The sequence below is a fragment of the Haliaeetus leucocephalus genome, unplaced genomic scaffold (genome assembly GCF_000737465.1).
Source record: "Haliaeetus leucocephalus isolate CR32 unplaced genomic scaffold, Haliaeetus_leucocephalus-4.0 Scaffold206, whole genome shotgun sequence".
NCBI lineage: Eukaryota > Metazoa > Chordata > Aves > Accipitriformes > Accipitridae > Haliaeetus > Haliaeetus leucocephalus.
The window spans coordinates 6,286,792-6,309,473 of NW_010972642.1; the positions used below are offsets into that span (position 1 = coordinate 6,286,792).

Genomic DNA, 22,682 nt, shown 5'->3' on the forward strand with positions numbered 1-22,682 from the left:
GGCGCGGCGAGGGAGCGGCGGGCACACGGGGCCCCGGGAGCAAAGCCGGCTGTAGAGGGGGTGTGGGCAGAAGGGCCTGTCGAAGGAAGGGGCTTAGGCTTCCCCACTCACTTTTTCTGCAAGCGCTTCTTCCAGTGTGGTCAAGGCAGTGTCGGTGTTTGTGGTGTCGGCCTGCAAGGATTTCACGCGATCCTTTAAGCTGCTCATTTGCTTCTCCTTGTCTCTTAGCTGTTCTTGAAGATTTTCAATCTTAAACAGGAGGAGGAGACTTTAAGACAACAGCAAGCAACACCATCCAAAAACATCTTAGGAGCCTGTTAAGCGCTTGAAAATATTCTTAAAGCAAAGGAAGTAGGCAAGGGCCTAGTTCCTATAATCCTGCATCAAAACATCAAGCCGTGCAACCAAAACCATCCAATATGAACAAGGAATCGGTAACCTTTCCGATAATCAGGAAAGCATTCAAAGCAAGAAAGTCTAAATAATATTTACAAGAACACCATAAAGAAAGGGTATTATTCCTAATTTCCGAGGACATTGGGTACTGTGTGACTGAAGGATGATCCATGTATTAACGGTACGAAAGGAAAAAAAGTTGAGAAAAACACTACAGCACATGTAAGCCAAAAAAGGCACTTGATAACTAGAGAAATTGTGAAGAGTATTATTTTAAGTATTTCCTTTGGTACTGTCATATTCTTTACTGTACTGGCACGTTGCTTTTTCATCTCATGGTAGTTTGCTATATGATGGACTAACACAAAGCGCCATTCCCTGGATAGAAACTACATCAGTCTTATTTTCTGCAGGTGTAGAATTTGATCAATTCATGAGTTCCAAATATATCTTTCGACAGACTGAGAAGACCTAATGCTAAACCCATTTTATACATACATACACATCACAAGAAACAGACACGTTAACATTATGGTTACCCATTGAACACAAATTTATCAGCAAAGGATTAAACTGGGTACAGATTTCTGAGTTGCTTCCTTTTTGGTTTTGTTGCTGACAAATTCTTCTTGCATCAGCAAACGTATATCATAAACTGGTGAATGACATGTGGCATGTAAGGTGCCTATCTCCAAAACACTTGTAACAAGATATTCTTCCAAAGACATTTGTAAGAAATAATGTAACCAGACAACCCCAAAGGCTATCTAGTCCAGTTATTTAGTAAACTAAATGAAAGCATTAGCCAGCCTTTTTGCTTCACCTGTCCAACAGCAGTTAGCACCTCCTTGGTTAGTGGAAATACAGCAACTATCCCCAGGTTTTACACTTCAACACTGCAAAACCTGAGCTGCTGTGATTACACAGTAAACGGCTATTTCGGCACATCCACTACTACTTTGCTATCTCTATTAAAATTACATCTGGAACGTAGGTTTAGAAAATGGTCTAGATCCGTAATGATAAATGTAAAAGATTTTGCAGGAGGGCTGAACATCTAGTTACAAATAATGGTAGATGTGTTACAAGTGGAAGCTAGGAGGAAGAACAACCTACTTCAAGGAAACCCTTGCTAATGTTCCTCTGTAACCCATGGTCACAGAAGGAGTCTTCTGGTGCAAGATTTTTCACACCAGTTTTCTTTGTTTCTCTTATGCAAGCACATGTAAACTTACGATCCAGCTTGGTACACAATCTATGTATTACTGACAGCAGAAGAACTATGTAAGTGTTTGTACTGTTGTTTAAAGAATAGACTGAAATCAGTTTTGATTTATCTTTGTCATTAATTTCTATTAGAAAAAAGTATTAGGCCTCCAAGTTATACGTAAAATCTAAATTTGGGCACAACACAAATGACACCACAAAACAGATTTTAAAGAGCACCAAAAAGCCATAATTGGTGATATATCACGAGTCACAAATAACTGTAAGAACTTAAAAATCCTTCTTCATACACTCGTATCTATTATTTAATGCATTTAATTATTACTTATTAGCATACGCTTGTAGCCCATGGAGCTTCCGAAAGAACCCTACTAGTTCAGACTGAAAAGTTCTCCTAGCACCCACATGTACAGCTACCAAGGAGGTAACATCCCCAAGGAGTAGCCTACGTGGCTGCTTTTGACCTTACGAGCTTTCAGTGTCGTCAGCTGTCTAGACAGGCTGGCTGTTTAGACAGCCAACCATGAAAATATACTACAAAGAAGGCTGAGCTATTCTTAGACTCGTGTTTACTTCTGGAGGCAAAACATTCTCGCAAAGGCTCCAACTGGCTGAAGAGGGGATAGTGCAGTGACTTTCTGCTGTGAGCAAACCACACACAAGAGACAGTTAAATAATTCAGCTTCAGCATATATCAGGATGCTTGCCAAGGCAGGACAAGCATTTACACAAGCACAGCATGCATTTTCATGTTTCAATAACACTGTTTACTGTGACCAGAGTAAGACGACAGCTGTACAACAGTACTATACTATATGACTGCTGCATCTTCCCATTGCAACTGCACTCTCCATTATAAAAAAAAATAATAATGTAATGTGTAGAAAGTGTGAACCTGTCTATTCTTTCAGTCTACATGAATACTTTCCAGTCTACATGCATACCATTCATTACTCCAGACTGAAAAGTGTTTTTTGTTATCATCCAGGGAACAGCATGTACACTGAAATGTTCTAAGTCATACTAGTATCTAGGCACTACCTAAAAAACCCACTCTACGTACAACTGTGCCTTTTGCAGGGTCAGATAACCGACAGTCCCCAAAGGACGTGACCCTTAACCTACAGAAAACTGGAACTGGCACAATGTGGTAAAACTGAAACATTTGTATAATAATAGATGCAAAATTTCCTTATGAAATCACAATCAACAATAAAAAAATTGCCTTTATTCCATTTTTCTCCCAAGCCTGCACTACTGTAACAAATAATAACTAAACTATAGGTTCTCCAAAATGATATAATCTGAAGAAGAAAGCAAAGAATAGCCTTCACTTTGCCCATATAGTTAATTAATGAAGAATTTTGCTCTTATGTCCTTGCAAGTAGTTTGAAATCCTTTAAAAAAAGAATACATAATATGTGATATTTATTTTACCATCCCTTTTTCCTACCCAAACAACAACAACAAAAAGTAATTCTGAACAAATTCTCAAATAACTGATCAAAATAAAACAGATAACCAAAATAGGGTCTTTCTTTTCTCCTCAACAAAAGATGAAATAAACCATAATGGAATCTCCAAGCCCTCTGGAAAGCATAAAGGGACAAGGATTGAACCAGCACTGTTTAGTCTTGAAATATTCAGAAGATGACAAATCTCCTCTGAAATGTTCTACAAACCTAAGGAATATGTATGTATTACTGTACCATCTTTCTAAAAAGGAAAAATAAAAAATATATACTATTATTAGATTATTAATAATCTTTATTTTTGCCATTTATACTTAATTTGTAGGGTAAAGATAGCAATCTGTGGATAACTTAGCAACACTAAGCTTACTGCAAAGGTACACGTACATACACTGGAACCATCTGCTCTGCATACCAGTTTCCTCATCAATAATGATTTACTGAAATCTTTTTTTCCAACAGTACCCGTTGTCAGGCACCATCATGTATCAACCTAGGTGATTTAGTCCTAGTTGTGTAGAACTAATTATTTTGCCTTCCAGCCCTGAAGCACAAGAGCAGAGGCAAGAGAATTTTCCTCTGGCATTCTGTTCCAAAGGCAAAGAAGCATTCTACTTTTTGCAAATTCCAATCTCACTGAAAAACCCAAGAAAATGCAAATTAAAAACAGCCCAAAGATTTAAATGAGATGCATCTAGTTTAATACCCATCTAGGCCACTAGATTCCCAAATTCCTCTAGATAAGAGGTTATTAGCAAATCCTTAGTATCATGCTTCAACCAAGAAATCCTTCTGTAGAACCATCATCATCCCTAAGGTATGTGGAAATTGAACACTTGGAAAACAATTTCTATTGTACCAGTGACTTCCTAATTAGAATAAATTAAGGGAGTTTGTGAACTAGTCCTTCAATCTCTTTTTTCCTCTCCACCCTGTTATTGGAAAACAATGCTTTTTTCCTCCTTCAACATATTTATTTTTAATCAAAGATTGACACTATGTAATGATAACTTTTTTCATCACCTGGGTTTTAACAGAATTAACTGCATTTATGTTTCATTTCCCACTTTCAATTTTCTTCTTGCTACTCTGTTTGACTTGTAAAAGGAATGAAGTGGTAAAAGAAAAAAATTCAAAGTGGTAAAAGCCCTTTAACTTAGTTCATTCTGAGACAATAACAGAGAAGTGAAATAATCCTTTTAGAAATATGAAGATCCAATAATGTTTGGAAATATTTTAAAAATGCAAAATGTCTATTTTAAATTCTAGCTATATTACTTGCAGACAAATCTTTCACTGTACTTTTTTCTATAAAGAGGTGAAAATGCCTTTGCTTATACTCTGCACTTGACTTCCCCAGTGCAGCTCCACAGAGATTGTTTCGATCGGTAACATGACATCTTCATCATAATATACACTGAATATACAGAAGGTTTTCTGTTCTATTCCTGTGGCATAGCCATCCAAATAGACAAAAACTTCACATAAGCTGTGAGCTTTCCAAACAGTTCTTCCTTGGTTTTGTAAAGACACTATGGGTCATGTCAGCTCCAGGGTCAATGACTACAAGGAGATGATGGATTCTCACCAATCATAGGCAGAGGTGATTCTCTCCGTGTCAGGAATATTAATGTGAGGACAAAAACAGCTATGGTGGAAGGAGAGCGTGGGTGAGTAAGCAGGTATGTGATGACAGAACTCTGTCAAGTTGGAGACATGCCACGCCCTTCAATGTAAGAATACTATAAATAAAAAAACATGATAAAAATTTGAAAGCCTGCAGTCATTCTTGATTTTGCTAGAATCCCACAGTATTTGAGAGGCTGAGAAAGGTGGACTTGCATCAAAATCAGGATGAGAACATAACAGTTGCAATAGACATGATCACATTGTTGTATCTGACATAATAAAAAAATTGTTGCTTCAGAAGAAGGGGTAAGATGTTTACTCTAGAAAATTGAGATGGATTTGAATTAAAGAAATTTTGTTCCTAAAACGTATTAATGAGACATCACCTTAAGCTCTCAGAGACTGCTCAAGAAAGCTATACTACTGGATTTGTAAATATTACTGTTTCTGAAAATCATTTTTTGGAGACCATAATGAAAGCGTATAAGCAGATACTAATGGTCAGTTTTATAAGATTAAGCTCCATTTTTATAAATGTCACACTGAAAACCTCATCATTATAACAGTCTTTCTATTGCAGATCTTGCAAAAGTACCACTACAACAGTCCCGCATGAATTGCAAACATCTACGTTTAGTTTAGCATTAACAAATCCTGGGAGAGGGGAAGTATAGTTCACCACTGCATGGATGGAAGCAAAAATTGATCTTTTGTATTTGTGTTGGCTCCATTTGAACCTCCAATATAAGGTGTTGCTTTTAAAGTCCTCAGTGAAATAAGGTCTGTCACATGAGTGAATATCATTCATATTACTGTATTGAATCAGACTGAAAGAAATGTTCTTGCTATTAATTTTAATGGTTAAATTCCCATAACTAGCAACAATGTGCTGAAGCTGAATGAATGCTGAAGCTTGTTGTGAGGGTGAGATTTTTAAGTTGTTTTGAAGTTCAGGATAGATGAAAACAATTTCCCTTTTTTCAGTAACATTTTGGCAAACACAAGTCAGAGTTCCTTCCAAAGTGCAGCTGCATTCAGTATGCTCTTTTTACTTTATGATCCAACCAATTGATATAAATATGCTTAAACTGTTGTCAAGTTATATTCACAGATTCTTATTCTTGAATCATCACACTAAAAATAACCTTCGAGTAGTTTGCATATCAGTTAACTTCGTAAAGATTGTTAAGCATAAAGTAAACTAAAGACACTATGCAATGCAAGATACCAGTCGCAGTACTCGCTCTCTCTTCTTAAAGAACTTTAAATTCTGGAGTACCATTTAATACTTTAGTGTAGAGATGGCAAACTGCTAAGTGGTAAACATTTGTTCAGTTTACATTAATTTTGCTACCCAGTGAAGACAGGATTAATTTTTATTTTGCCTCCCAAGAAAGTTTTCTTCTTTTTACTGCTGCTCTACTTCAGTGCTTATCTGGAACATTACCATCTTTGCAACATCACACTGGAATATCATTGTACACTTTGGAAATGCCCTGATGTTGCTGAACTTAACATAGTGGGATTCTGTAACACCTTCAACAGGTATGGAGAATCTTACACCAGGAGATTCCTCCAGTGGCCATGGGCTACAGAGGAACATACGATTGGCTTAAGAAAGAGAACAAGGCTAGGGGAGGTGGGGAGAGCATGGAGAAGGACAGGATAAAAGAGAATTTGAGATGGGGAAAATCCAGCATAGTGGTACATCTTACACAGTCATCCTTATCTACTGCTACTCAGGTCCAGTTAAAATTCTGAACAGCTCCCATTAAAAAAAAAAAAAGTTGCTTGCTTTTTCAGAAGATAAAAATCTTTTTGTCATTTTTACTTTCATCATCTCCAATCTGCAGAAGTCCTTTGAAATTAGCATGAAGTTCTACAGTGTTTAGTTTTACAAATAAAGCATTTTGTTGCTATGCAGCTTAGAAAGCACAAAGAAATTATTTTTGTTACTTCTACTTAAAATAAAACCTTACTTGTCAGATAAATGTATGGGCCACAAACAGGCACATTGCTACTGCTTTAAAAAGAAGCAACTTGCACACAGAGAAAACAAAGCTTAAAAAAAATAATCTAGGAATTGCAGGACACCTAATGCAACTGATGCTTTATTCTTGACCTAACTTTGTACACACACTTACGCAATAAGGTTGACTTGAGAAAAGAACAGTATGCAGGAAGAAGTGCTGCTACAACAAAAATTGACTTAACTTGTATAGACAGTTAATTATTTTGTACCATTGGTGAAGAAGGAACAAACAATTGACAGTGACACAAAATACTATTCTCTTTCCAGTGCTTTTTCATACAAAGGTGCTTTGCAATTAGATTTATATCGGCCAGAAAAATAGTTCTTCTATGTTTATATAAATAATCTCTAAGGACATTTATTTCCATCCCTTTGTTTCCTTTTGTCCTCCTTTCTTTTGCATACCTAATCATCCCCTGGTAGCACCAGTTTGCTGACAGATCACTGCAAAGTAGAACTAACAGGAACAGTCACCATAAACAGAATTGTAATTATAGTATCTTCCAAATAGTAAAGAATTTTTTCTGTACTGTCATATTCCCTATAACAAACAGTATTTAAACCAGATGTTTCAAATCATATTCTGAGAATATTACTATCAATGTTTGCAATCCTTCTGTCCTGGTAGTAAATAGCTTGAATTTCCTTCAAACCTTCTAACACAATCCTATTGCTAAAGTTTGCTGTTTCTGAAAACTGATACCGAGAGGCATTTTCCTTACAAGCTTCTAAGGAGAATCCAGCATAATTAAAGTCAGAAAAAAAGAATAAATTAGGACCACAAGAGTGAAGACTGATTTTTGAGTTGGTAAATGACCTGAAATTCACATTTTCAGGGGAGCCAATGTATACGTTCTTAAGCACTGTCTCAGTTCCAAAGCATTTGCCTAGAAAAAATTACGCATTAGCAATGACTCACATCCTTAAACAGCTGTAAAACAGTTAAATTTAGTTAAGAAATTGCTTCATTCTGAGGAGGTTCAATAATATCAATAGCCTAACCTAGTCAAAAGCAGAGTCTTTGAATTGTAAAATCCTATCATGGACAGTGGCCAATACAAGAGAGGGTTTTGAAGTGAGGGGTGCAGGGGGAGGCACTCTTTCCAACCCACAGATATTGGTTATATCTTAAAGCATACAGGTTTTAATATGAATGGACAATACTTTATGTAAAATGCGATTAAATAACAAATTATAAAAGCTGGTCATAAGAGATTTGTTTTGGCAATATGTGAGCCAGTTGGCTAAGTCCATATGGTTAGTTACATAATCCATAAAAACATCTCTATCACTGGTTTATCTTAAAACTTCACTGAGTGACCCCTTAATTTTGCTGGTATTCATCAGGTAAGAGAATGTATCCATTACCCACCAACAACAAGATTTCAGCCTGGGTTGTTCATTAAGACAATTTGTTGGTTTCAACTCAAGTGCAATACTTTCATTCACCCAAGTAATTCAGAACAGAACATTGCTATCATAAATAGCAAAACAAATTCATTTAGACTCTGCTTCTCCTCTTAAAGGAAACATTAATTTTATATATTAATCATTTATTTCATATATGTTAAAATGTCACTTATACTGAGAACTATAACTGAAATCATCTGGTAATTTATTTCATAGCCTAATTATGGATAACATCCATTTTGTTGAAATCCTGGTCTAATCATGCAGAATAATATCATGCTAATTCTACTTTCAGCTGTGTTCTGACATTATGAAGCAACCTCTGTGACTTTGCTTTCTACAGTTTTACTCCTAAGACCTACCAAATACAAATGGATTAAAAACCCCCACTATTTTGGGGACATTTGCTCACTCCCGTTCGAAATCCCAGAAAAGACTTTGCCAATAAATGTGCACAGATTTGATTTAGGAAAGTTCATTACAGAAAAAATACAAATATTGTAATTTGGAATATTTTCATACTAATGGTTCCCAAACGTTCAAAATAAGGAAAACCAAAACTACTTCATTGTGGAAGGCTAACAAAACAGGGGAAAAAATTGGAACCAGTAAATGTTACCTTAGATCTGATACTCTGTTTTGTAAGAAGCAGAATAAAACTAAGAAGTTATGACATTGCTTTTAGAATAGCTCAAGCTCACAAGGTTATATAACTTTTAAAAACTATCAAGTGAAAAACTTACTACATTATGAATTAATCTTCTTTACTTGGATAAACAAGTACAGTGTTTAATTGATTATTATTATGAAACAAACACTTTTCATTCTATGGCAACTTGATCTCATATACTCAGGAATTCCTGCCTTGCTTTAGATTTTGATTTTGGTTCTACACAGAGTGAGGATACTATAACTACTGACACATCCCTGCTCAGATACATACACAGTACAGTGCTACATATCACACTCTCACTACAGAAAAAAGGATGACGAGAAAAACACATAAAGAAAGGAAAGGCTTAACTCATCACAGCACTGAGATAACCAAGAATGGAAATCAGGGAGCAGAAAAGACCAAACATTGAGGTAGACCAATGGATACGATGGGAACACAGGATTTAATGTTGACTATAAAGGAAATCCTCACAGCAAACTAGACTCCATTTACATTATCATTTAGGATCACTCAAGCAGAAGGCTGTACAACTTGAACAAAGATTTTAAATGAGATTTGGATTCAGACACTGAATTACTTTGTCCAAATCACTGATTTTTTTAAAATGATCAAAGAAATACTGTAAGGTAAATCTGCCCTAAACCAGAGGGGAGAGCTCAGGAAAGGAAGGATGCTTCTAATCCCAGTGTAAAACATGCCCAGTCAACTGTGATTGTCTCATCTCACTCTCCTAGAAAGCATATGGCATGATGAATAGGAAGGGATTGGGAAGTCATACTGTAAATACTAAACACAAGAGAGAGAGAGTGAGTGTGTGTGTATTCTTCAGTATTTAGCTATCAATGCTCTTACAGAATTACTTCAGAACATAGTGATAGGTGACAAAATATCAAACTTTTAAATAAAATTCTTTCATGGTCTGGACTCAAAAAAAGAAAAAAAAAGAATTTAAGGACCCAATATATTAAATTAGTACAATCATTTGGTTATATTCTTTCCCATTTCCACAGACTGCTTTAGGAAAATCAACGCTCCAATCTCTACTGAAAATAAAGGCTGGAAGGGACAGAGAGTGGTCCTCTTTATCCGAAGTTCTGCGTTTAAAACTGTCCTCCACCCATCTTTGCCGGAAGGATGGAAGCCCTTCATCACGCAGAGGAGCATCCTAATTATCAAACCCATGCTATTCTAGGACAAGGTCATCTTAGTTTCTCCTGGTGACACTACTCCATACTGACCAGTTCTCTTATCCTTTGGATAAGTGAAATCACAGGCTTGAAAGCTATTCATATACTCTTGCCTTATGACATTCCTAATGACTGTATAAATATCATGCAGAGACTCAGCCTAGAAGACTGTCCAGCCTATTGGATTCAAAATTCACTCCTGAATCCAGGAAATTATTGATTTAAACTGAAAATTACTCCTTCCTTGTTCTAGTGAAGATCCCTTAGTAGACTAAGACAATCACTAATGTCTGTTCCAGACACAGCTCAGACAATCCCCCTGGGGGCAGAAAATGCCTGGTGACCAAAGTGTTGGAAATTGTGAAGTTTTGCAACCCAGAGAGCAATGAAAAGCCGTGTGAGGAAGACTGATGTAAGCAACCTCAAAAATGGCATACGCCCTTGCTTTTCCTGCCTCTTCAATCATGGGGAACTTTGTATTTGTCTAGTATGACAGTGAATACACCAACAAAGCTTATTAGCTTTATCTTGCCAGAAAAACTACACGTTTAATTTATAATGAAGCCTAGAGGCCCCACAGTTGGCTGTTTTCCCAGATCCCTTCAAGAAACCAGAATTTGTCAGTCCCGCTACCTATGAGTAATGTTCCGTCTTGCCAATCAAGAGGTTATCTCAAGGCACAAGAAGGACATAATATTAAAATGACTGCCCCTCTTTGAGGGATACTAAAAAAAAAAAAAAAAAAGATTCCTTCCATATATGACAGATTTGCTGAATTGTGGTTTCAGTTTTCTGGAACACTGGAGCACAGATAATACGAGAAGCTTCAGTGGAGTTTTCTTGTAACTTCACAATTGCTCTCAATCTTATGTGACACTATTACAGCAATGTGTATTACTTTAAAAACCTACATTAGCCAGCTACAATAGCTGAACTACAGAACCAACTAACACTGTTAACCTTACAGTCCCATTTTCCTTCTTCGTTTGAGCCTACTTATCTAAAAGGAGGAATGGATATCATTTCTTCAGGAGAAAAAAAAAAAAAAAATCAAGTATTTTAGTTACTAAAGGCAACAGGCAAGATTCTTTAATAATATCAATATGAATTGAGAGAATGTTCCTTACATTATTAGATCTCAAAATAAGAAATTGGCTCGCTATCTTTTGCACACATCAAAACAACATTTGATTTTTTTAAAAGAATATTACTATACATCTGGGAATATAGGTACACATGCTACATATGATCCAGACGTTTTTATTTTTATTGTGGTATCATAAAATGCTTCAAGCAAAAGAGGGGGTTATGTGAAAATAAAGCCACATATTCTCCATTTACAAATTCTGATTTATAATATAGGCAGGCATAAAAATTTATTCTGAATGCAGTAGGTTCCTCTAATATAGGTGCTGCATTGGTAGCCATGACTGTGCACTAGAAATTACTGTATTTTGTGTAAAAGCGTTTTTTCAAATTTAACTTATGCCTTCTCCACTAGTTTCCATGTCCCACATAATTTACTAACCAATCTTCAAGTGCATGTTAGGCACCTATGAGTAAATTCACTCACAGATTTCAGTGCTCTGAAGTTTAATGAAAGTGATTCTTATGCAACCCTATTCAAAAGCTGTCTGGATATAGTCCTAGGCAACTGACTCTGGGTAGCCCTGCTTGAGCAGGGGCATTGGACAAGATGACCTCCAGAGATCTCTTCCAACCTCAACCATTACCAGATTCTATGAAGACAATTTGCCATAAAACTATAAATGCACTGACCAAAGACTCTTAGGAATAGAAAAAGTCTCATGCTTCGTCTATTGATGTTCAATGCATCTTACAAAGTTCTTCAGCAGTAGAAGTCTGTGCTTAGGACAACTGTACTAAGTCTCTGACTTCTGGTTTAATGACATAAAGTGATTCAAACTCTTCACTGTAGTGCCAAGAATGCCCAGGAGGCATTTTATTGTTTTCAATAACCAAGTATGAAGTATCCAACAGACAAAAGGGAACTTTACCAATTAATCCAAGTGATCATGTACTGTTTATTATAACCTAAACAAGATACCTGTTACTATAGGCTATGAACTTACTGGTGAGAGCCATAACAGCACCCAACTTAGAGCCGTGAAATGTGTGTACCTTTGGAAAACAAAAGCCCTTAAAATGAGAACACTGGAGTGTGCTTCAAGCTACAGGGCATCTGCCATGACTGATCTGGATTAGGCAAGAAGATCAAAAGTATATTCCTTGGGTCAGTCCCTGGAGAACACACTGTCACCTCTACCAGCACCTGTAAACTATGGACTATCTGCCATTGAAAATACTGTCTGAAGCTAAGCTTGTGGACCTTTTAGGACCCATATTGCAAATCAGAAAGATGTATGTTGTGACATGGCTCAGGAAGAATCAAAAAAGATCAAATCTCATGAGCTAAACCCTCTCCTGAGAGGGAAGGGATCTTACTGACACTGAACCTGAAACTGCTGTAATAAACTCCAAGATCTGTATGGTAATCAGTCACCTTTAAAACTAAACTGCAAGGAGCTGAAAAATGGCATGAAGAAACTGAGGTATTCCCCTGCCCTACTAGTGTCTTACTAGCTGTACATTCACAGAAGAAAAAAAAAGACACACCATGCCATCTGAGCTGGGCTGCAATTGCTCTAAAAAGTCTCAATGGATTCTCAGAGAAGTGGAAAGTCAAAACAGAAGGGTAAGGATCCGATTTTCAAAGTGGTCATGGCTCACTGTAAAATGAAAATAAATTCTGTGTTGTGTCATCATTTCCCGCGTGGAAATTAAACAACTAGTCTCCATCCTGAATGGCAGAAATGAAAAAAATCTCCCAGGAAATTATGTTGAATTTGAACTCACATAACGAAGCCTCTCCAGTCTTCTTTGGCACTTTCATTGCTACCACAAGATTTTATCTAGTGGTATTTTGATAGAGATGAAGGATTAAAAGCTTGTCGAATTTTTCCTGTTATTACTCTAACTGAAGATAATACCTCTATCTAAAAATCCCATCTCATATGATAAAGCAATTCTGAGAGGATATTCCTGAAGAGAGAAGGGTCTGTAGCATCTTGGAGACACAGAGTAACAAATTAGACAGAACACCTTCTGGAAATTTCTCAAAGCCATAAATTTCAACTTTGTTGTTATGTTCAGTGGTAGTTAGCAAGCCTGTAACACAAAGGCTTGAATGAAAGGAAAAGCAGCAGCAGAAGAGGTCTGATATCCCTTCAGGGACACAGAGGGACAAGTCCCCCATGACCCTCCAGGACACATCTTTGAGGTCACGTCTGTCAGTTTTAATAAAGAAGCTGGCACAAGCCTGGGGATGTTAGGTCTTTTTTGTGGTCTTTGAAATCTCTGAACTGGGTCTGGAACCAGTTCAGTGGCATGCCTTGAGACGTGGAGTAAAAGGAGCAGAAGTAGGGCTTTTTCTGAGAGAGAGAGAGTTATTTACAGAAATATTCTTGTATTTGCACTGCTTGTTAAGCAACAGAGTGCCCGAAGAAAAGTAGCTATTTCATCAGTCCTAGCTCAGCAGAAAGCCCAGCTTATCTTCCTTCTACCTCACTGCAGAAGGTGGGCTGATGAGCAAACTAATATGAACCTGGAGCACTGTATGGTGCTCCTCCTTAAATGTTCATGATTGAGCACATAAAAAGCAGAGAATAAGCTTGCCCACAGGTATATTACAGAGGCAAAAAATTATCCAGTCTTAAGGCAGCACATGCTCACCCACTTTGTAAATGTATACATGGACCATCTTTGTTGGGACAGTCTTTCTTTGTTCTTTTCTGTATAGTTTGCACAAAGAGAGACTCAGACACATGCTGCAAGTTTGAACGGGCCATCGCCTACAGTGTTAATACTGTAGGATTTTTAAGCACTAAATGTCATCATAGAGAGTCTCAAAGGGATATCTAAAAGTCCATCCCACATCTTATTAATTCTTAAAAACCCACATATTCGTTCATCTGGTAGGCAAGTTCAAGGTCACACCAGGGAAGATGAAAACTACCATAAACTGAATTAAATGTTTGAAAATGCAGTTCCTTTTCTGTGCTCTCTTGTCTCTTAAAGGTTGGAGCAAAAGAGCTGCCTGAGGAGGTAAATCTACTTCACATATGAGGGAACGGAAAGAAAATAATCTTTAAAGTACAAACACTGAACTTTAAAAGTTATGAATACTAAACCAACACTGTTCTTGTAGTAACAATGATCACTACTGATTTTTAAACAACTGAGTTATAAATTCCATTTGCAGTCTCCCTCTCCTGCCATACAGTATTTCTTATCATTAAGCATAAGATATTTATTTTGATTTCTAACCTTTTTGAAAAGCAGGGGGTATTTATTTCCTCTGGAGAAAGGCAATGCTTCTTATCCAAAAGAGCAGGAAAATTGCATTTGGAGTCTTCCTGAATACTAGCTAAACGAAGTCAGCACAGCCACACAAAAAACCAACCAACGAAACAAAAAAAACCCAACAAAAACCCCAACCAACACCTCTGTTCTTCCTTTACTTTATCACAGGTCAATTACCACATGTGCATGGGGAGCTGCCAAAAAACACTGCTATGTTCAGACACTAAAAATTGCATTTTATTTGCCTGCAGCTGCATTTCACAATGAAGGGAGTGTTAACCCCCCCTCCACAAGACAAAATATGACCTCCCCCAAAGCAAGGGTGATCAATTCACTGCTTTTTTCTTTCTTTCAGGGTAACTGTTACTTATCTTGTGTCCCAAATGCTATTTCTCTAAAATGCTTTGATTGCAAAGTATTGATTTTTTTTTTTTTCTATTCCTTTTCATCCTGGTCTACCAGCACAGAGAGACAGATGTGGCAAAGAGAATAATGAAGCATAATTTAATGTTTTTCAGGTTCTGGATTCAAATTTGCCCAGCATGGCCCCTGTTTTATTTTCTGACATTCTCAGCCTTGCCTGGAGTTCTAACAACTTAAAATGAGATTTTATGCAAGATTTATTTTCAATGAAATGAGAAAAAAAAAGTCCTGAAGCTCTATCTAGAAAACAGTTTTTGCATCAAATTTTCAGACATAAAGCTAAAACTCATTTCTGTAGTCTCCAAATCTCTAGCACTTGCCCTATTTCTATTGTCTCAAATAAAGGTGCTACCAAGCAGCATTCCTGTAGGAGCTTAGAACTAGAAGGATTCCAGAATTTAAAATGTGAAGCTTGTGGTTTCCTCAGCACCTGGAAAATGTATTTTGGTACCTACTGGATATCAGTAGTGATGCCAATTGTCATGTTAATTTTTCAGATCTTTGTTGCTCATAATCTTCTTCTATGTCTTTTATTCCATCTCGAATCTGCCAATAAACTTTCATGAGTTTCTTCACCTGGATTTTAGAATGACCAGAAAGTATGCTTTCTAGTTCACCACCTTTAATGAATACAACAATGATATTAATAGTTCATAAAACAAACTATGCTGTGGCCTGCATCAATGTATCCAAACAGAGACCCAACAGTAAAGGGTGCATTTTAAATAGTTTTTGTTTCAACAACAGAAAGTGCAGAAATTTAGTATAGCACAGTTTTGGGCACCACACCAAACAATTTATTGTCAGTGTCACCAGAATAAGTGATTACACATCTAAAACAGTCACAAAAATTAAAAAAAATTATGAAGTCCAAATGCCCAGCATATCCATATATCATTTGGTTATAGCTATATTACTAGTCAAGACAATCTCTCTCTTCTCTACTTTTTACTTACAAAAAAAAAGTAAACAACTTCTCCTAAATGGGTAAGTTATGCAAGTTAATGATTTTTCAGTGAATTCTTTTCTTTTCAACATCTTTATGATTTTAGCTTTTGTTACAAATTTTCTTTTTACCTAACATTAAAAAAAAAATAGTGTTCAAAATTCAGTTCATTGGAGCACCCACTTCAAAAATATCCTCAAATTTGAGTATATGCTGAGGGAAGAGTACTTGGTAAAAAGTGATTGAATAGTATCTACTAATCCAATTCTTAATTTGGTTAAATTCCTTCAACATGCCAACAACTGTACCCTGTACCTCCTCACAACTGCGAGCAGCAGTTAAATGCTGCTGCTGCTTCCAAATATCCATAGAAAAATATTTCTTAATGCTACACCAGAGGAAAAGCTTTTTTCATACCACGTCTTTCATAGTCTCTCACTGTATTCAAATAAAATGCCCAAATACCACTTAAATCATGTTGATAAACTTAAACCAAGCATCTAATATCAGATAACTAAGCGAGTTAAAAAAAAAAAATAAAAAAAATATATATATACTATCTATGACCTCTGAAGATACTTTAAACTGTACCATCCAGATCTTCAGTTAGAATACGCAGATTAGAACCTGGGTCTTTCTGAACATACCAGTTTATAATCCGAGGAATAAAAAGACTACTGTGCATGAAGGCAAAAGTTTAAAGGCTGCACTTTTTTTTTAAATGACAATAAAATTCTGAACTGTCCTGGAAGGTCAGAAAGACAGTACTTGGAAAAAGCAGAAAACAGGCTGTGCACTTTCATAAGAAGGTGCATTCTAGAAATGCAAAAAAGTAAAGCACAGTTAACAAGCTTTAAGAGAAAAAATTTACATGAGAGGAGCTACAGGCTTCTAAACTTCCAGGCAGAAGGCAGAAATAGCTATCTGTACAGTTAAAAAAGAACAGGCATATATATCAGGTAAAAATGAGACTTCATCATTTTCTCTAGCACCCAAACCAGATTTTATGCAAGTTCTCATGACTTCCACAGTATATAGAGAAAATCAGACCTGTCCTTCCTTAGCTATTTTCTCAAGCTCTGCTTTTCTGTGGAAAAATGCTAAGAGAACAAGAAAACGCAAAGCTCAATCTATAGAAAATCCTAACCTAGTCTTAGATTCCAGGTCTAGAGAACCAATTAAAAAATTCAGTTAAAGACATCAATCCTAAAACTTTAAAGGACCGAATTTGTGCTCATTTATCCTAGGCTATACAAAAAAGTAAAAAGAAATTCCACATTGCACCACAAATCTCAGATAAAAGTACTGTCAGCTGGATTCTCCATAAAAATATTTTAGATTTGCTAGTTATAGAAACTGAAAAAATAATCTTTGGATTTAAAAAACTCAAAATTTAAACATTCATGTTAAAGGAAATGGTTCCAACAACTTCAAGGCTGAAGCAAATTCAAATCTCTACATGTGATTCTAGTTAGCAGCAGGAAATAGATATTTTTCTACAGATAGGTTATATGTTTTCTTGTTTAAGAAGCTCAGAGACAGGTTTACAAAACAACTCAAATTGCAGTTTATTATGGTAGCGTTATCCTCTGTTAAGCTATCTAGGAGAACAAGACCTCAAAACCTTTACGTCTAAAAGCCTGGGACCTTACTTTCCAATCTGAAGTGACGAGGTACTTTTACTTGAAAGCAGCAGCAAACCTCAAAAAATAGGCTAGCCACATGAAGAGACAAGATGAAACTGTCTTAATATGGATTACAGTGGTCTCAAGAAAACAAGTATAAAAAATGAATAAAAAGAGAACCTTTAGCAGTGCCCATAAATGAACCAATGAAAGATCATCCTAAAGAGTTAAACAGAGCAAAAAAGAAAATGTGAAAAAACAGTGTAAGAGTAAATGGAAGTAAAACAACCTCACTGACATTTAACTTTACGCAAATGTCAGATTCCCCACTTCTTGGTTAAACATTCAGCTGCAATCTCAATCAACGTTTGGAGTGTGCACAACCAATTTTGAAAACAAACAGAAAGCACAGCACAAAAATTAGAAATCTCTAAGTGTTTCTAAAAAGATGAACAGTCAAAAAATGAGACTGGGAATTAGGGCTCTGTTCTAGAATTATTAATGACTTATTTATGGCTAAACTCCATGCCTGAACTTCCATTCCTGCATGACGTTTGCTGTAACAGAACTGAACATGACCTAAACCCTCATGATTCATAGCTATATACTAGAAGAAAAGGTATTGGCCAGGCATCAGAAACTAATCAGTATTCTGAACTATTAAAATCACAAAAATTGCACAGAATTGCTTAGAGGTCTAGGGAAAAAAAAACCAACCCAATGCATTCACAGCCTAATAAATTGAATACAAGCTCCAAGAGCAGCTTCTCTAAAGATACAGAGGAAACAATATTCTGTAAATTAAAATTTATTGCAATATACGCATATGTCTCTTTTTACCATGTGTAGCAGCAATTTGGGATGTATTGTGTGCAATTTGCACACGATCATCCATAATGACATTCATTGCCCTAGGACTCAATGCCCTTTGGGAAACCTCTCTAATTTCTCTGACAGGGTCTACTTTTTCTTATCCAGACCTCCCCCATTTCACTGATAAGGTTTACATTTTCTTATCCAGAAAGATATGCAGGATAGTCTGAACCCTGATTATCCTATTCTAGCAGTTCCCAAGAAATATTAAGTACAATAAAACAGCATTTCTAATGAAAGTTATACAAAGTTCTTCCTGAACTTTTCTCAGTAAGTTACAGAGGAATCATCCTAATTGCTTCTACTGATACAACCCCTCATTCACTTAGTCACATACTGAAGTCATAGTCACCCAGTGCCCTGTGCTTCAATCAGCGTGGCTTTGTTAAGGTGGTGGGTGTGAAAGGATTGGTTTTTCAGATGATGTGCTCTCCTACAAATACTTCAGTCATTGTCAATAGTGAAATGGAAGCAGAAGCAGCACATGCAACCACTGGAAGGCAACAACCTCTGCTTTGAATTCTATTTTTTTTCTTCAAAACTTCAAACTGAAATTCATCATTCACCACCTTCCCATTTCACGAATAGACTCAATCATTAATCTCCAAGATGTAAATTCTAGTTCAGACTTTTTGACAGACTTGGAAATCAAGATGCATCAGAGATGTGTATCTGACTTAGAACTCTACAACCTTACCTTCTTCTGAAGAACATTAACTTTGCGTTCCTTCACCTCTAACATGTCCTTGAGGTCATGGATCTCTCCTGCTTGAGTGCCCTTCTCCTCTGCCATCTCCTGAATCTGCTTTGTCTTCTTATTTAGCATAGTCTCCTTCTCTTCTAGACGTAATCGTAACGCATCCACCTAGATTCAGATGTGCAGAAACAGGGTTTATTTAGCACTGAAGGAGAGAAATTTTAGAAAAGTTAAACTACACTTCCACAAGGGAGCGAGTGCTGTCAAATTACAAACAGATTCAGAAAACTAACATCCCTTACTTTAAGACTTCAACATACATGAGCTTGTGATGAAACAGTTATCACAAGTGGTAGGAGACTCAACAGTAAAAATAATCAAATGTTTTATTCTCAAATTATATGAAACTAATGCTCCTTGGAAAATCTCAAATCATACTTCTGACATAACTCAGTCTTATAAGATGCAAGTCTGGAATATGCTTCCTCAAAGTAGAAGCCAACACAATGTGTTATTGAGAAGTTCTCTCATACATAGCAAAACTGATCCCTTCATCTGAAACATTACTAATGTTCAGAGATTTAAACATTGACTCTTAGTACCAAACAGTCACTTTATTGTCTAGGTTTTAATCAGAGTATTAGCTGAGCCTGGAGGTGATAAAAGCAGAGGTCTTTACAGCCACTGCAGATCAAAACATGAAAGAAGGTTACCTTAGAATGGCTAAGAATATTTTGGCTTAAATAGCAACGTAATAGTTTAAACGTAACATGCGTTTTCAGCCACATGCAGTTTTATATTAAAGATAAAATGAAACAACTGACACAGTACAGCATATCATGGGTGCAATCTGGACACATAAACATACTTAGAGGTCCCATGGCCTCAATAAATGTAGAAACACACTTTGGGAATTCTATGGTATCCTCAAACTTCAAAACTGCATGTTGAGAAGCTTTTGCTTTTACTTCTGCATTTCCCCTACACAAATGAAACACAGAGCTCACAAGACAAAAGAAATGGGAGAAGGAATCAGAGCTATCTGAATATAAATTTGATGAGAAGAATAAGGTCACCACAGAGCACAGACTAATCTCAAAGACCATTGTGGAATACGAAATCCAACACCACCAACCTGCTCAAGAGACCAAAAGAAACCCACTGACCCCTATCCCCTCGGCATTCAGAGAGAGCTCAAATCTGCCAGCTTGGCTGCTAATCTTATTTGACAGTATCAGATTTGGTTCCTGTTAGCTGAATCCATTACAGGACATCAGTCACACAGAGTAAACAGGGTGATCAATGAATTTCTTGGTCCTTCTGCACAACATAGGCTAGCAGAGACATGAAGTGAAAAGATGACTGGGACCACTCCAGCTAGGGAAAGAATTTAGGTAGTCATCATGCTTATGGTATTTTGAGCAACATTTAGTTTTAATGTGTTATTCTAATTCCACTTTATTTCGATTTGCTAATGGAAAAGTTGCCTCTAAGGCTCTACATTTACCGTATGTTACACCCATAAAATCCTTTGCTGTTTTGTCCGATTCCTTTTACGCAGAGCAATAAGCACTTGTCAGTGGGGAAAAGAACTGCCCTGCTCTCCCCATCAGCACTGCAATCCCACTGCCACCTCTATGTCTGGAGCCTTCTCACTTACACATACGTTATTAAAATCACATTCCTGACCTCTCACCCAGCAAGTGGGGCACGGAGTATATTCTGCAGTGATATTAGAGTACCAGGTACTGCCCAAATATGATTTATAGGATTGCTAGTGTTTGTAATGAAAGTTTAGCAGGTGGATAAGGCTTTGTCTTCTTTTTGAAACCACGCAGTTTTATAGCTCGATTAGGTATGTTCTTCTCTGGATACCTCTAGTATTAAAGCTAAGAGTCACTTTTCTTAATTCTTGAAGGGAAACTGAAACTCTCCCTCACAAGAAAATCCACATACTCTCAACAGTTGTGTTGCAAAACATTTGAGACAGGCTAGATGCCTACAGCACAGTATTAAGTGAAAAGAGAACATCTGCAAACAGAAATTTATCCACAGAATGCCTTCCATTTTCTGATTGATTATTCTCTTTGAACTCTGTATTAGCTTATGGTTTGGGGTAAACTGCATTCCTGGTTTTATTTGTGTGAGGTGTCTGCCTAGGAAACCACAGAAAACACTTTCAAGAGCATTTTCAAAGGCTGGCAGGACACACAATCATCACCTTAGCAGTATTCCTGGCAGAACACTGCACTTGTTTATTCATGTCAGCTCAGTTTATGTATGGCATCCTCCCACAGTGACAAGAATTGAGGTCTGTGGGAGTCAGGTGATGCCAACTTCAACAAAGTCATCTTAAGATTTTCTCTGCACATGGAAACGACTAGGCAAACAGCTACTGAGGTGCTGACGCTCCTTCTCCTGACTTCTGTGTCTTGGATGATGTTGTCTTAACCCTGGGTTAACCTAACTGCTTTCACAGTAATAGACTGCCATGCCTTTAATTATGCATGGCAAGTAAAATCTTACAGTACATGCTAGTCCTTCGTATAACAATGGGCTTGCTAACTTGACCTGCACATACCATCCAATTTCCCACAAAGCTTTAGCAAAATAAGCACATTTGTTGCCACCTTCAACACAATAGCCTTCCTAGGTACAGGTACAACAGGTACCTCTCTTCAGTGGGGTACCATACAGAAGACTTAAATTTCTTCACTGTAAGAACGATGTATGAAAAACTGTGTTGGGAACCATTGATCTGTCTTCACAGAATTTTCCAGTAGCAGTAAATAATACTCTATAACTCTGTTCCTAATATCTATAGCCACACATTAAGCATGTACAATTCCAAATTTCTAAGAAAAACTAGTACATTAGTAGCTCCAATGACTACCAGAATAAACACAATAAATGACATAATATTTAATTTAAATTTATTCTTAAGCCTTTTTTAAAATCTTAGCTTTCAGAATATTCTCAACTTAACTAGTTTAGGGAAATCACTAAAATGCTCACAAGTCCACGAGTTTCAGAACTGACTCAGGAGCTTGAGTCAATAGGACTTAGGTTGCACACGTTTCTTCTCATTTTTACCATCATCTCCACTGTACAGTAGCAGTCAGTGTATTATGACACTGGTGATTCCCACTCCAGTTTAAGAAGATGTCAGCGATGCCTAGAAAAAACCTGAGACTGAGTGATTCTTCCCATCTACCTGCCATCTGTTCAAACCATGGCTGAACTACTGATTTAGATCAGTGAACCAAGCCATACTCCATTCAGTTATATCAGAAGGTACAATCTCCCTTGTGTTATATCCAAGCCCCGATTTCTCTGTAATGGCAAAATTCAAAATTTTTATTCTCTGTTGGTATGACTACATTAATGGCAGCAAAAGGAAAAGACAGAATATCAGTCCTGAAATATGTGTTTAGAGCTTGCTATGGTTTCTAACAAAGCCAGCTACTTTTAGAAGTAGATGTTGAATAATTCTATGTCAGCACTCAGAATTCAAAGATAATTGAGAAATGCACAGAGGAAGATGCAAAATTATATTCGGTATGCGAGGTGAAAGTTGCTTTTATCCTACTGTACATATTGCCATCTGAAATCTCCAAGTACCTGAAATAAGTACATTTTAAAAAGGATCAGTTTTCTGATGTTCTATTACTATCTTGCAAACATATCATATAACACAAAAAAGAGT

General features: G+C 36.7%; 1 protein-coding gene across 1 annotated transcript in view; it reads right to left on the reverse strand.

Annotated features, from left to right (window-relative positions):
• ERC1 (ELKS/RAB6-interacting/CAST family member 1) overlaps positions 1-22,682 on the reverse strand; it is a 294,179-nt gene that overhangs the window by 183,768 nt on the left and 87,729 nt on the right. The window contains exons 8-9 of the mRNA XM_010566193.1: positions 18,977-19,144; positions 112-249 (exon numbers count right to left, since the gene is read on the reverse strand). Coding sequence (XP_010564495.1) covers positions 112-249; positions 18,977-19,144 — 306 coding nt within the window. The remainder of the gene's footprint in view (positions 1-111; positions 250-18,976; positions 19,145-22,682) is intronic.